The sequence below is a fragment of the Xenopus laevis genome, chromosome 1S, assembly GCF_017654675.1.
Source record: "Xenopus laevis strain J_2021 chromosome 1S, Xenopus_laevis_v10.1, whole genome shotgun sequence".
NCBI lineage: Eukaryota > Metazoa > Chordata > Amphibia > Anura > Pipidae > Xenopus > Xenopus laevis.
In genome coordinates, this window is record NC_054372.1 from 69,184,001 (window position 1) to 69,199,354 (window position 15,354).

The 15,354-nt window shown below is 37.0% G+C and overlaps 1 protein-coding gene across 1 annotated transcript; it reads right to left on the bottom strand.

The window, feature by feature from the left end:
* Positions 1-484: 484 nt before the first annotated feature.
* cxcl2.S (C-X-C motif chemokine ligand 2 S homeolog) lies at positions 485-15,113 on the bottom strand. The gene is made up of 4 exons (XM_018243454.2): positions 14,931-15,113; positions 10,854-10,980; positions 4,451-4,534; positions 485-1,612 (listed from the first exon to the last, which is right to left on the bottom strand). Exons 1-4 carry the CDS (start codon positions 15,004-15,006, stop codon positions 1,594-1,596), a joined length of 306 nt encoding a protein of 101 aa, XP_018098943.1. The 5' UTR covers positions 15,007-15,113; the 3' UTR covers positions 485-1,593.
* Between the last annotated feature and the right edge of the window lie 241 nt (positions 15,114-15,354).

Consider the following 15,354-nt stretch of genomic DNA (forward strand, 5'->3'; position numbering starts at 1 on the left):
CAAATTATCCGTTAACCGGAAAAACCCCAGGTCACAAGTATTCTGGATAACAGGTCCTATACCTGTACAGGTATAGGGTCCCTTATCCGGAAACCCAATATCCAGAAAGCTCCAAATTACAGAATGGCTGTCTCCCATAGACTCCATTTTATCCAAATAATACAAATTTTTAAAAATGATTTCCTTTTTCTCTGTAATAATAAAACAGTACATTGTACTTGATCCAAACTAAGATATAATTAATCCTTATTGGAAGCAAAACCAGCCTTTTGGGTTTATTTAATGTTTAAATGAATTTCTAGTAGACTTAAGGCATGAAGACCCAAATTAGGGAAAGATCCGTTATCCGGAAACCCCCATGTCCCGAGCATTCTGGATAACAGGTCCCATACCTGTACAATAATAGGCTCCTATTAACACAAAAATCTTACAAAATTAGGAAATATGAAAAACAAACACAAATAGCAGAAGGGAAGCTTTTATAAATGAGTGCTTTTATTTAATAAAAAAAAGTTAGTATATAAAATGTATATGCCCCACACTTATTAAGTATTATTAAATATAATAGTAATACATATAGGGAGTTGAATATGGAAATTAAAAAACAAACAACAAAAAAAACCGCGAAGACGGACAAATGGATAAACACACGTTATAACCAGACATACTGAATGCATGTCATGGCAAAAAATTGTATTTTGATAAGCCTTTAAAGATTACAAAATATATGACAGTACATGTTTTGTTCTTTGATGTTACTGTTTTAATTTGGCCACATGTCCAATGACATTAGGACTATGGCTGGTATACAGCATCTATCGTTGCATGAAACCCGGAAGGGACAACACTCAAAAAAACTTTAATTCTGACCAAATTAATTAAAGGGAATATATAACATCACTAGAAAATACTGTGGCTGTAGTGAACAGACTTAAAGCAACCACAAATAAATGTGTGAACTCTTCCATGCCCTTTTATAAACAGTATGTTCTTGAAAGTACGGGATGAGTATACAATATACTGATCTATATTGATAATAACATCAGTCATGTGACAAGAATTATTATAAACCAAAATACTAGTGCTGTAAAACAAAAATATTCAACTAACTCATAGCATGTAATTCCATCTTCTGTGCCTTTAAAAGCTGCTCTTTAATAAATGTATGGTGCCAAAACTCATTCCATTAATGTTCTTAGCATGTTCATTCGTATCTACTTTACATACATTTCTCCTCATATCTGTGTGTGCTGTCTTCACTCATAACATATGGCCCATTCCAATACCAGGTTATGAAGTTGATACTGTCAGTGGCATAACTACATTCCAACAGGCCCTGAAGCAAACCATAACACCCCCCCTTTTGGCCACACCCCTGCAAAAACTCATATGGTGGCATAATTTTGTAGGAGTTCACAACAAGATATCCCCTATGGACCTGAGTCTAACTGCACCCCTTGCCTGCACTTGTTATTGGATACTGTTTATTGAGAAGATTTAGACTGCTGAATGAAAGAGGGAGTGCAATAGGGATTTATGCCTTTGACAAATCACACACAATAATATAAAGAAACTGATGCGAACTTTGGTTCTTCATTTCTTCTGTGAATTCCTGTATCAATAAAGCAAATAAAATGAATTAATATTGTGACATCACAGCACTTTTCTATTTATAACTGATCACCGATTAAGTGTCTTTTGCACCCAGTAACAAGCACTAGTAATATTTACTAAAATGGTATGCAGTTTTCTATTGATTGCCAGCATATTTATAAAAATGTGATCAAGTAAAAGAATGCAAAAAAAGCTCTAAAATCTCTTTATTTCAAAAAGTCTGCCAAATCACTAATGTTGTCTGAATACTCAAACTTAATGTGGATTTTGAAAATACACCTCCAATTGACTTTTACAAACTCAGAAGCTTTTATGCGCTGAATTCTTTAATTTGAGGTTTTTTTATTTTAGAAATCTCAAATATTCAGAAAATTTGAAAAAAAAATCTAGAAAATTAGAAAACTCAAATTGATTGCTAAAAACTCGAATCATGAAAAACAAGATTTTTAAATTTAATAAAATAAGCCTTTAAACTATTGTAAAATGACAAATAATTGCAGCTTCCCATTAGAATACGTTTTGCATTTCCTTTCCATGATCTCTCAGTAACTGATTTAGGCTTAAGGGTCCAAAGCCCCAATAGGCTGAGTAATTCTAAACATCTGTCCTCAGCCTTTGACAAGCCCTCAAAGCAGCTCTCAGCTACTAAGACACTGTCAGGGGATCATTGAGGTCTGCAGAGAGGGAACTGGAATGCTTTAAAGTGCTAGTTACACATTCCAGATACAGTATATTTGGATAGTGTTACTATTGCTTTAAAGGAGAAGGAAAGGTTAAAACTAAGTGAGCCTTATCAGAAAGGTTCACCTAAATATACCAGTAAACCCTCAAAGTAATGCTGCTCTGAGTCCTCTGTCAAAAGAAACACTGTATTTCTTTCCTTCTATTGTGTACACATGGACTTCTGTATCAGACTTCCTGCCTTCAGCTTAAACCTCATTGCCCTGAGGGCAAGAACATGCTCAGTTTGCTACACTTCCCCCTCTCCCTTCTCTGCTGTAATCCGAGCCCAGAGCTATAAGTTAGCAGGGAGAAACTCAGACAGGAAGTGATGCCACACAAAGCTAATACTGCAGCTGCTATCCCAAACAAGCAGAGAGCTTCTAGAGCTTTTTACTCAGGTATGGTAAAACATTCTACAGAATAAATATAGCATTCTAGCTTGCACTATTGCAGCTAATCTATAAAATACCTCCATAGCTTTCCTTCTCCTTTAAGTGTAAACAATCATGTTTCCTTTTCAGTTTGACTCCTTCATATAACAGTAAACCTAATAAACTTGGTTCTACTTTGTGCAACTTCTGAATACCCAAGCTGCAGCTACAAAATATACATTTTGCAGCACTGAAAACGTAAAAGGAGAAATTTAGGCTTAATGGTGTGGTCACGTTTAAGCATTTTTCTATGCATTCTATTCACATATATAAGCATTTTTTCAGGAGTTTTTTTTTTTTTTACTTTTCTTCCGTTGCTCCTTTTTTTTAAAAAATAATAAATGGCTTTAAAGAGTACATGTGCAAGCCTTTAAACCATCTTTAAACCATGCTCCCAGAGCTAGGCTGCTGTACTTGGAAAATAAAGTGTTATGCTGTCGGTGCATTGGTAGAATTCTGAACAGCTGTATGCAAGTTTTTTGCTAGATAGTCCAACCCTATATGCAATAAAAACCACTAAGTTCGCCTATAGCATAAGATGTTTATTTTTAAACAGGTGACAAGTGAATTCTAGCTGCTGATTGGTTACTATGGGTTTCAGCTCCTGGGCAACTTTAGCACCTTTTATTACATTACTCCTCAGGTATCACTCCCAGAAAAAAAATCAAATTTATCGAGGGTCAAATAGTCAATTCAAATTCAAAATTTTGAGTTTAAAAATTCACACATTCGAATTGTTAATCCCCTATTCTAATGTAAATTTAAATGTGAGATTTATCACACCTCGACCATGGAAACAGTCCTAATTTGAATATTCACTACCTAAAACCTGCCGAGTTCATGTACAAGTCAATGGCAGAGGTCCATCGAGGCATTTGGAGATTTTAATAACCTTCATGATAATCTACTTTTTTTTCGGGAGAAAAATTCAATTCGTACGAACCGAATACAAATCGAATACTATTAAAATTTTCGGGTTGGAAACATTTGATCAAATATTAGCCATTCTAATTTTTTTCTTAAGTAACCTCCCAGTCAAATTGTGAGTATATTCAAATTTTAAAAAACTCACATGAATTTGAAATTCGACCTTTGATAAATGGGCCTCTAAATGTCACTGATCTGTTGTAAACCTCATACTGAACTATCCTGAGTACCTCTGTAAAAAGCATGTATAAAAGTAAGCAGTGGCTTGATAATGCTATAGGAAAATGTGGCGTACATCTATCCCGTTATTATTCACTTTTTTAGTGCAGGGCACGATCTTACTTGATACTTGAATTTTTTCCTATTAACTTTAAGGGTGAAGACACATAGAGATACAAGTAGCAGCTACTTGTCATGGCTACAAATAGACAACAGTGATAATTGGCTTTGCTAAGATACTACATGTGTTTTAGCAGATGCAATTTTCAGTATTGTTTATAGCAGGTTATTTTTTGGCATCTTGCATCCACAACAAATATTGCTACTAGTGGCTCTTAACAGATTATGTAAGATCTTCAGTGATAAAATCAAATGTTCCTCTGTTCCTCTGTTCCACTGTTCCTCTCAGTCTTACCTGTGTCTCCTAGCAGTGTTTCGTAACACTCTGCATTTCTCCATCTGTATCCCAACCAACTGATCATACCCCATTTTTAAAGTACTGTGTATGCATGCTCATGCAAATTAATTGAGTTTACCTTCTGAGAATCTTTTTGACAACAGATGTTAACCACTTTGTGTCTGGATCTAAACAGTGCTGAACTCCATTGCGCAATGTCACACTAAGCCAAAAAGAAAGTAGAAGAAAGTAAGCATCTGCTGGATGTTCAACATGTGTTAATAAGTATAGTGTAAAGTAAAGTATATAATACAAAAGTATTGTATAAAATGTAAATCATAACCAAATAAATAGAGTTATTAGCATTATGTAAAGGTTTTCCAGTAGAGTTATGCAGTTTCCGTTTTTTCCATCTTACAGTCAGGGCTTCTAAGTGAATTTAAGTTCTAGGCGGAAGGCTGGACAAACATTTATTGTCTTTTTTAAGCAGCAATATCTGGGTATCGATCTTTAGTGGAAGTAGTGGATCACTATTTAAATGTATGGGCCTCCACGTTATCTGCCATGTTCACCTATAGAGGTAACCAAGAGCTGTATTCTACAGAAAGTGAGTTACCCAGGTAGTCAGCATTGTTAATATTTACATAAACATACAACTTTTTAAAGGGCATGTAAAGTCTAAAATAGAATAAGGCTAGAAATTATGTATTTTGTATAATAAATATAAACATGAACTTACTCCACCACAAGCCTAATCAAACAAATAATTTATGCTTTCAAAGTTGGCTAGAGGGGGTCACCATCTAACTTTGTTAAACATATTTGCAAGACTAAGACTGTGCACATGCTCAGTGTGGTCTGGGCTGCTTAGGGATCATCATAAACAAAGCTGCTTGAGTTCTGCATGGCTGGGAAGTAAGGTGGGGGCTCCCCCTGCTGTTCATAAGTTTATTGTTTCCCTGCTCAGCAGTTAGGGACCATCTGACAATTCCTATCCACAGCAGTAAATGAAGGGAGAATTTCACTGCATACAGTCAGGTTTCTTATAAAAATGGTACACATTTTTTAATTAAAGAATATTGGAGATAGGTTTCTTTTTCATTAAAGAAAGTAAAAATGGGATTTTATTGTATTTGCCTTTATATGCCCTTTAAGAAACAATTAATTTAGAGAACGTAGTAAAACTACCTAGTAATTCTAATTGGTTTCTAATTGTATTTGCAATAATGATTAGTGTCTGTATGTAATTTGTATGGCTGATGAATACACCCTTCTATTGCACAGCATGGTTTAATATGTTGTCACTTTGTAAATACATCTTAACAAATAAAATTTAAATCAATATTTATCTGGCTCTCTATCTTCTCTGCACTACTGGTTATGACTCTTGAAAAAATGTTCTGCTACAAAAAGAGACACAGAAAGGGATAAACAAAAGCAATATACAATTAACTTTGTAAAACTTTGTAAAAAAATGTGAATGTGTATTGGAAAAATTAAAATAAATACGTTAAGATAGTGTCAACTTTTTCTCTAAATTTCAGCAAGTGATAGATTAGCTGTGCTGCTGATGTTCCAAAATAAGCTGCGGTTATGAACTCATAGATAAAGGAACCCCAAGCTGGGAAATTCATAAGAAGCATTTAAAGGTGATTATTTATACACAAGGTGATTAAACCTTTGCACATTCCATTTCATTTATACTAGAGGCACGTCTCAGTACATTTTTATGTCTTGTAAATACAGATGTATAAACATACAATATCATTGAGATCCATTTATAAAATTTGCACTGAAAAATTAACCCTTGGCAACCAATCAGATGTTTGCTATCATGGTTTTACCTGTAACTGGCTGAAGAAAGCTGACCACTGATTGGCTGCTATGGTGCACTGCCAGGTACCAGTTTGCCCAGTGTTCATAAATGACACCAATTGTGATTTCATCACCTGCTTTGAAGGAAGCTGAATTCACTATTCACTATGTAATGAAAGCCCCAATAAATTCAGTTTCAACTTGCTACTGTAAGTTTATTCCCTGTTGACATTTTGATAAGTGCGCCTACTGACACGGGAACCCAGACTTGTAACGTCATCATGCTCTCTGTGTGGTGCTTTAACACTTACATTTAATGAATAACAGACAAACATCATCTTTACAGTGAGCACCTGAAATGACACAATACCCACTCTGGCAAATTCTGAAATGGAAATGTAAGGCGCATCTTTGGATGCAACTACCTTTTAATGAATGATGTCAGTAGGCTGAGTGTGAAATCACAATTTTGGTTGTGGTCTTAAGTGAGCCCTTAAATCGTGCAAGGGATATCTGGGAAATATATGTAAAATAGGGGAACAGAACTGCGTTAGAAATTCCCAGGTCGGTGCATTTGCTTTCCGCATAGGAGAACAGGCATAGGAGAACAGACCCAGCAAATAAAACAAGTGATTGAATTCTTCAGGGGGTGCGTCATTTTCTGAATATACTGTAAACCCAGAATCGCTTCAAGAGTTTTTCATTTTGTAGAGCACAATTCCATGGTGTTTAGAGAAAGTTCTGTTCAGCATCCAGCCCCCACAAATACCTGACCTAAGAAGTTATATTACTCTTGCTTCTGGAGGCCAGTCAGTGTCCTCATATGTTTTGTATCTCACATGTCATGTTTATCTGAAAAAGGAATGGGAAAAGAACAACCTGGGCCATAGTATGTTAATAAGTAAAGTATTGTACCCACTCCACTGTTGTGCAGTAAACTGGTATGTGTATAAAGCTTAGATTTATATATGCATTATCATTCATTTGGGTGATTTTTTTAAAAGCTTAGTGTGACTGCCTGTATGGTTTCTTTTATCTCTCTTAATTGCATTATACTGTGTGCTTCCACAATAGGTTATCACTGTAGAGTGTATTTTACAAATATGACAAATACCAGAAAACTTGGTGTCCCCATGCTAATAAAGTAAAGGCCCATGTTTATTTATGCCATATGTTTATATAAGCATAATATGTATTTATATTTGCTAACTGCTACCAATCAGCATCATATAGAGACCAGTAAAAAATGCCAGGACAAGTTTTGCTTGTGTATAGGGCCGTAACTACAGAGGACACAGACCCGGCGGCTGCAGGGGGGGGGCAGGAGGAATAGGGGTCCCATGAGGCCCTAAATAATGAGCAATTTCAACAAATATTGGTAGCATCTAGTTATGCCACTGCTTCTATATACACTATATCCAGCCTGCTCTGATAAATTGCATACATTTGCAAAGAACATGGTGTTTAGAACACAAAGGAACCCTTGAATTAAAGGAATTGTCTAGTGTAAAAATAAAAACTGGGTAAAAATAAAAAATCTTTCTAATATAGTTAGTTAGCCAAAAATGTAATGTATAAAGGCTGGAGTGACTGGATGTGTAACATAATAGCCAGAACACTACTTCCTGCTTTGCAGCTCTCTTGGCTTCCACTAATAGGTTACCAGTCAGTAACCAATCAGAGATTTGAGAGGGGGGGGGGCACATGGGTCATAAATGCTGCTTTTGAATCTGAGCTGCATGCTAATGATCAGTTATAAACTCACTAAACAGTTATCCCATGTGGCCCCCCTTAAAGTCAATGACTAACTCAAAGTTAGAGAGCTGAAAAGCAGTAAGTAGTGTTCTGTTCTGTTATGTTAGACATCAACTCACTCCAGCCTTTATAAATTACATTTTTGGCTAATTAACTAAATTAGAAACATTTTTTTATTTTGCACATACTATCTAGTTACCCAGTTTTTATTTTTAAACTGAACTGTTCCTTTAACACCAGTTTTGAGCTAGAAGTACTTTTAGAGTTCCCTTAGGGGTTTCACCAACACACACAATCACATACTACTGTCTATTGCCATAAACCAGTTTGCTAGAACTGATGCCATTCACACACACAAATGCAGTAAGAAAAATGAATGATGGAACTTTCTCGAGTTCAGCTATGTATTTAGGTCCGGTGTTACCCTAGGCACTTGCACCCCTCCATATTGCGGAAGTGATATCTTATGCAACACTTCCTCATTGTGTTAAGTCACTTCTGCCACAAATTGCCTGGTGACCCGCTCAAACCAACCCCCCCCCAGTTTTGCCATTGGATTTATCCAGGTAGTCTCTGGTGGCAGCTAGGGAGAAGCACCTGAGGGCTGCCCCCCTAAAGCTGCCTCCTAGGCATGGGCCCTTGGGTGCCTATACTGTATGTATATAAAGCCCTCATCACTAGCATACAAAAATCATTTTTGTTTTACTTGAGCAATTAGACCTCTGTATTTGACCACAAAAGTACCACAAAAGTAACTAGATATTTTAAATTGTTTCTGGTTATGGGACTAGTTGATAAGGCCATGTAATTATAAACATTTCAGAAGCATGCTGCTCTCTTAATTAAATTTAGCATGGACAGATACAGGGTGAACTCAAAGTGACACTTTATCTTTGAAAAACGGTCTTTGCAAAATCTCATGCATGGGGGAGCTGGGAATCATTCATATCCCAGATCGCTGATGTCTGGGAGTCAAGTCTTTGGTTACACAGAGCAAGTGTCTGGTTGTTCTGTAATTTCTCAAGACCCCAGCAAAACAGGAAACACATCTCCAAAAATGATGGCGCCATATCTGTTAGTCTCTACAGTGTTCTTTGCAACATCAAAGCCATGGACTTGCACTGTATGCTATTTTAATGCCTTCCTTTAAGTCCCATATCTATACATGTTCTGTTTTCCCTTGCCTTCAGATACAGCAACTAATACTTAGCTCAACAGGGCCTCATGCTCTATCCTCTTATCTTGCTCCTGTTTATTCTTCCAACTAAATCACTCGGCCTTATACTATCTTTAACTCAAAAAAATATTGATTATTTATTATACTATTAAAAGTAATTCACTATTTGCTGCACCTCAGAAATCAGATAATTATATCAGTACAGCCTCAAGGCTCCAAGTAACTTCTAAGGCTTAGTCCACACCAGGCGATTTGGGGAGATTTAGCACCTGGCGACTAATCGTTATGCATTATGACATACACGAGGCAACTTCGGGAGACTTCGTAAAACAAAGCGCCGCGACTCTCATTACAGCCGGTGCAGTAGAAGAGGAAGCGGTTCAGGGAGATTAATCGCCTCAAAGAAGAGGCGATCAGTCGCCAGGTGCTAAATCTCCCCGAATCGCCTGGTGTGGACTAAGCTAAAGGTAATTCTATGAATGCTCCAATGATGACAAAAATTATAAATAGAATAGGAAATTGATATTGGATATGTCAGTAAGCATTTCTATGCACCAACATGCCAACATATGAAACCGGTAGGGTTGTTATACAGTATCATGGACATCCTAAAACCTGAATTTATGAAAAGATATCCTGATAAGAATGCATAGACATTGGTGTGGGCAAGAGTGAAACCATGGAAACTTGTTATTCCTGTGTTAATGTATTAGATATTTTGGAGTTTCTGGAAAAAAAGTGCCATGAAAAATCTTGCCATTAAAAAAAGTCGGCAAGAGAAAAAAGTGACAAAAAAGCAGATGAGACCAAAAAGGTGCCCGTTGACTTTTGGAGTCACACGTGTTCGGATTGTGTGTGGAGCGTCCCACCATTTTTCGTGCTATGGCCATCTTTTGTTTAGGTGATTGAACAGGTTAGAATATTTCTGTCGGCTACCAATAATTTCTCTGCATGTATTGCTGATCTGACGATATTAGAGGGAGGCTTTCACCAGCTTTTGTCGGACATAACTTTCGCATGACTGCTGTCAGGGGCAGAACATCGTCTTTTACTACTTTATTTGATCTGAATGGTTAGTGGTAGGTCTGGAGATGGCACCACACGATCATTTGTTTGATATTGAAGGTACTGTATATCTGCATGTCTATGGCCAGCTAAAGACAAATATACAGCTGAAGATTTACTTTTTTTTTTAATACTCAAATTATCTAGACTGAAGGAACTGTAATGAATTCCTTCAGTGTATGGCAATGGTTAATTCATGATTTTTTGGAAATTTAAGGTAAATGGATTAAAGTTACAATGAGCTTTGCTTTAAAAAAAAATGGAAAAAAAAATGGAAAAAAAAAAATATATCCTTTGATAAAGCTGACTGCATTTGTAACTGCATGACAGCTTTTCCCTTTGGATTAGTAGGGTTACCAAGATCACTGAAAGGCTCTGTATTAAAACCACATGACAAAAAGATAAATAATGCTTTGTAAAACACAGGGCTGTGCTGAAGCTGCTTTTCTCATACAGGGTACAGGGAAAAGAACCACTCACTGTCACCTAGAGTTAAGATCACTAAGCAGTCAAATCACTGTAATGTTTATGTGGCTAATTATTAACACTGGACAAATATGTACCAGGGCAGTAAGCCATAGTGATTAAATAAACATTGGTTTCATTATTTTACTGGCAGCAGTCTATTAAGTCCTAATTGCTGATTAGTTGGATGGGTAACAACACAGGTACAGATATGTCCACTGTGAGTATATAAACCCCACATGTTTATTTTAATGCTCATACTTACATTACTTCCACCCTGGCACAATGAGGACCTTTTGGATAAACCTCCAGGGAACGAATGTGTTTTTTGTGAAAGGCGGTTGATACGGTATTTATACATTGGCAACGCAGCTCCCTCACTGCTGAGCCTCCTGCAAATATATAAAAATGATTTTACAGCTTTCTAAGGATCACATTGCTATTCTAAATGTAATGTATTAGACAATTAGAGATTATGTTTTGATTATATCATCTGGGTGATCTGGATGATAAACTGAAAAAAAACACCTTAAAATTGCCTGATATAAATGTATAACACATTACTTCGTAATTCCCTAAGATTTAGGATAATGGCACAACAATATTTCTCTCTACTGGTGTATTCAGTATATGTCAGCAGAGAAAAGCAAATGTGCTGTTTTCCACACCATTTATATTTGTAAGAGTTTGCGGACTCATCAGCTTTATTCTGGTCCTCATTTTGGGGTTGCTACATGAATCATCCCCTAAGTTTCTACACCTCATCTTGTTAGTTTAAAGGCATGCATTCTTGTCCTCTATACATGTGCCCTGAGTCAGCCTGTAAACACAAACAGTGTGGATTTCCGAAAAGAAACACTAAGGGGGTTATTTATCAAAGTCCAAATTTATCTCAGTATTTTCTGAAAAAAACTCTGACCAAATCCGCACGGGTTTTTGGGCTTATTTATTAATACACTTTCCTGAAAATTTTGTTTGCGGAAAAAAATCACGAAAAATCCGATTTTCATGATTTTTTTGGATTTTTTCACCCGAAAACTCAGAATTTTGCCCGATAACTTCGGGGTATTGGGGGACTTATATGCAACCTCGACAGGTCTGGATTTTCAGATTCAGACTTTTCCATCCTCTGGGTTTAATAAATTCAGAAAAATTTGTGATTTTTCTAAAAGAAAAATCACAGATTTTTCGTGATTTTTGCATTCGGAGTTTAGTAAATAACCCCCTAAAGTATGCATATATATGCCAATGGAGGAAATGATCCTTGTGCCGTTGGTAGCAGAATAGATTGATTTGTTTGCTACATAGATTGATTAAATTGCACAAATATCTTTGCTGAGTAAACCAACCAGTATATCAGGTCATTAAGCTAACTGTATATGGGTCATTGATAACCTTCTGGGCAGCGTACTAAGTGTAAAAAATGGGCACATACAGACCAGGGGAAGGTGTGCCTGCAGAATAAGCACTTCTTGCCTGCCTTCTTGCACCCCTAGTGCTCTTGCACTTCCAACCCTGGTTTACTTTAATGAAACCTTATATCTCTAGGCTCTACACACCAACTCACTGGGCTCATTGAATCACACTGGGCAAAACTGCCCCAGTGCAGTAACCGAAAGCAAACCAATCAAAGAATCGAAGCATTCTCCCCCACAGATCAATTCAAATTTATTTCTGTTTTTATTAGTTCCTGCACTAAGGGGAAATTTTACCAGCTTTAGTAAATGAGCGTCATTATAATTAAATTATACCTTTGGAACTATCTGTAGTTACCAATCAGGAATTAGCATTGATCAGTCCAAGGTATATAACATCTAAGGGTGATTGCAGACTTTTTTTGCCTCCAAAATCCTCCAACATATGAAAACACCTTTGCATTGGTCTTTCAATAGGAGAGAGGAGAGCACTCTGACGCAGATTAACTGCTTGTGAATAATATTTATTTAAGCTGCTATACATAGTGTATAGCAGCTTGAACTAGAGAGGTACATTTCCTGAAGAAAATGTGAGTGGTGCTTGCCGTGGCAAAACTCAGGCCCAAATCTGATTGGCTGTTGTTGCCCCGCCCCTTTTTTTCCTAATTGTGAACCACAGTCACTCAGTGACTAACATACCAAAGTTTGGGAATGCTGTCATTTAATGTGTAAAAATGGCAGCATTTCTATTTTTTTCTATTGAAAATCAATGAATGAAATTTGATTGGTTGTTGGTGGCTCCGCCCACTTTTTCTAAACTTGAAGTGGAAACCCCCAGCGACCACATTTGTGATATTCAAGGTCCCTGACATCAATACTGAGAGAATGGCAGCCTTCTTAATTTTTCCCATTAAAACCAATCAAAGAAATCTGATTGGTTGGTTTTGGCTCCACCCACTTTTCTTAATTTTAATCCCAGTCCCCCAGTGACCAACTGTGCCAACTTTGAGGAGGCTGCCATTAACCGTCTAAGAGCGGCAGCAGTTTAAAATTTTCCTATTTAATTGAATGGCTGAAATTTGATTGGCTGTTGTAGACTCCGCCCACTTTTTGTAAATTTTGGCCGCAGTCACCCAGTGACCCACGGTGCCAAGTTTGGGAGCTCTGGCTTTATTACTGTGAGAATTACAGCTGTTTACATTTTCTCATTGAAGTCAATAGGGAAAATCTGATTGGTTGTTTGCGGCTCCGCTCACTTTTTTGGGTCCCCAAAATAGGACAGAAAAGTCACAACACCCCATTCCCGAATAAGATGAACGGTTTGACACCTCATTCATGGGTCTGCGACAAACTAATTATTCGATAAATTCCCCATTATAAGTCAATGGGGCAAATTTGGGGACCTCTCCTGCCCCGGGGGTAAAACTTATACCCTCGTGTGGGGTATCATCTGACACAGGTCGCAAACCTCTTCAAATGTTGTAAATTTAACGTTTCTACAAGATTCCCTCTCTGCGCTAGAATCCGTCAAAAGTTGGCCTCAATGTTAATCTATGGGACTTTTCGGGGTGGTTAATTGCCCCCGCAAGGGGCAATTAACCACCCACCCCTTAGAAAAGTCATACCACCCCATTCCCGATTAAGCCGCACGATTTGACACCTCATTCATGGGTCTAGGACAAACGGTGCGGGACTAGTTACGCGCCAAACTTTCATACGGAAGAAGAATAAAAATAAGTTTGCAAGATAACAGTAGTGATGCTTTGCTTCGCAAGCACCACTAAAACAAGATAACAGTAGTGATGCTTTGCTTCGCAAGCACCACTAAAATAACAGTAGTGATGCTTTGCTTCGCAAGCACCACTAAATAAGTTTGCAAGATAACAGTAGTGATGCTTTGCTTCGCAAGCACCACTAATAAATATTATTCACAAGCAGTTAATCTGCGTCAGAGTGCTCTCCTCTCTCCTATTGAAAGTTCAATTGTTTGGGATGTTCGGTACATCTGTTCGGGAGGATTGATGCATTCATTCATCAGGTGCTAATTGGCAGAGCGCGGATTCCCTACTTCCACCTTTGCATTGGTGTCTGATAAACCATTTGCGCAAGTGCCATAGAATGCAAGAGAAGGAGTAGATTTAGCACTGACAACAAAACATCCTTTCCACCATCACCCTAACTAGTTACCATAGATCCCTCTACTATTTAACACCTGTTTAGTAAAAGTGCCAAAATGAAAGCTATAGGTTGGAATTTAGTAACTGCAAAGAATATAAAAATGAATGTACATTGCAAACCATCTTAGGATAGATGTATAGGATCTATTATACAGAATACTTGGGACTAGGGGAATAGGAAATTTCAAGGTCAACTAACACTGATTAGAAGAGTATATTCCATAATCCCCTGAACTATGGGAAATGCTGTAGGGATCTTTCAGCTGATTATGGCCAGCCATTTGTTTTATATCCAGCATAGTTCAATGGTGGCTATGCTGTAATATTGTTCTCTATATGTAAAAAATGTGCGCCAACCTAAAACAGGCAAGAAGTTATGAATAGTTATGAAAAATATGTTTGAAATGTACTTCCCAGGAATAATAGAAAGTATTTGGGATTTTTGAAAAAATGATTAGATATTTCAAGAGTTCATAAAATACCACTCCCTAACTGTGTATAACTTGTGTGCAAAGCAGTGATAATTTAGAGACTATGAAGTACCATAATTTAAGCTATGCATAAATCTGTGGATATAAAAAATGAAACAAAAAATGTAATATACATAATCATATACTATCATATGAAACATCAAACATAAAAAAATATACATTTTAGTGAACAGCACCTTACTTCCTGCCTGCCTGCCTTCCTTGAATGTGTATATTGCTATTGCACCAGTAATGTAAATAAAATAGAAATTTTTCTTACCATATGATGCAGGAAGGCAATGAGATAAAAGCAGAATGAGTCCAATAATGTACAGTGAATTTATCTGGCACTGCATGTTGGAGATTGAGAACAGGTTTGATGAATTGGCAACACGTAAAATTATTACTCTTTATGGTTTGAATGCACTAGCTGCTCTCCTCAGCTTGTGCTGATTGTCTTCACTTATACCTCCAGATTTATCATTATACCAGAAAGAAAGGAGGGAATTCCAAATCCTAGTCTCCTCCCCTTGTAGCCGAGTTGCTACAATATCGTTCCAGGGAAAGTTTGTCATGTAGCTATTGTGTATGTCTGCACAGGAAGTATCAGGAAAGAATGGGGAAGATATATGAAAACTTTCACTGACTTTACCAGGTGCAGTTGAAGTTATGTTGTTAGATAGTTAAAGTTTTTTACATAATTA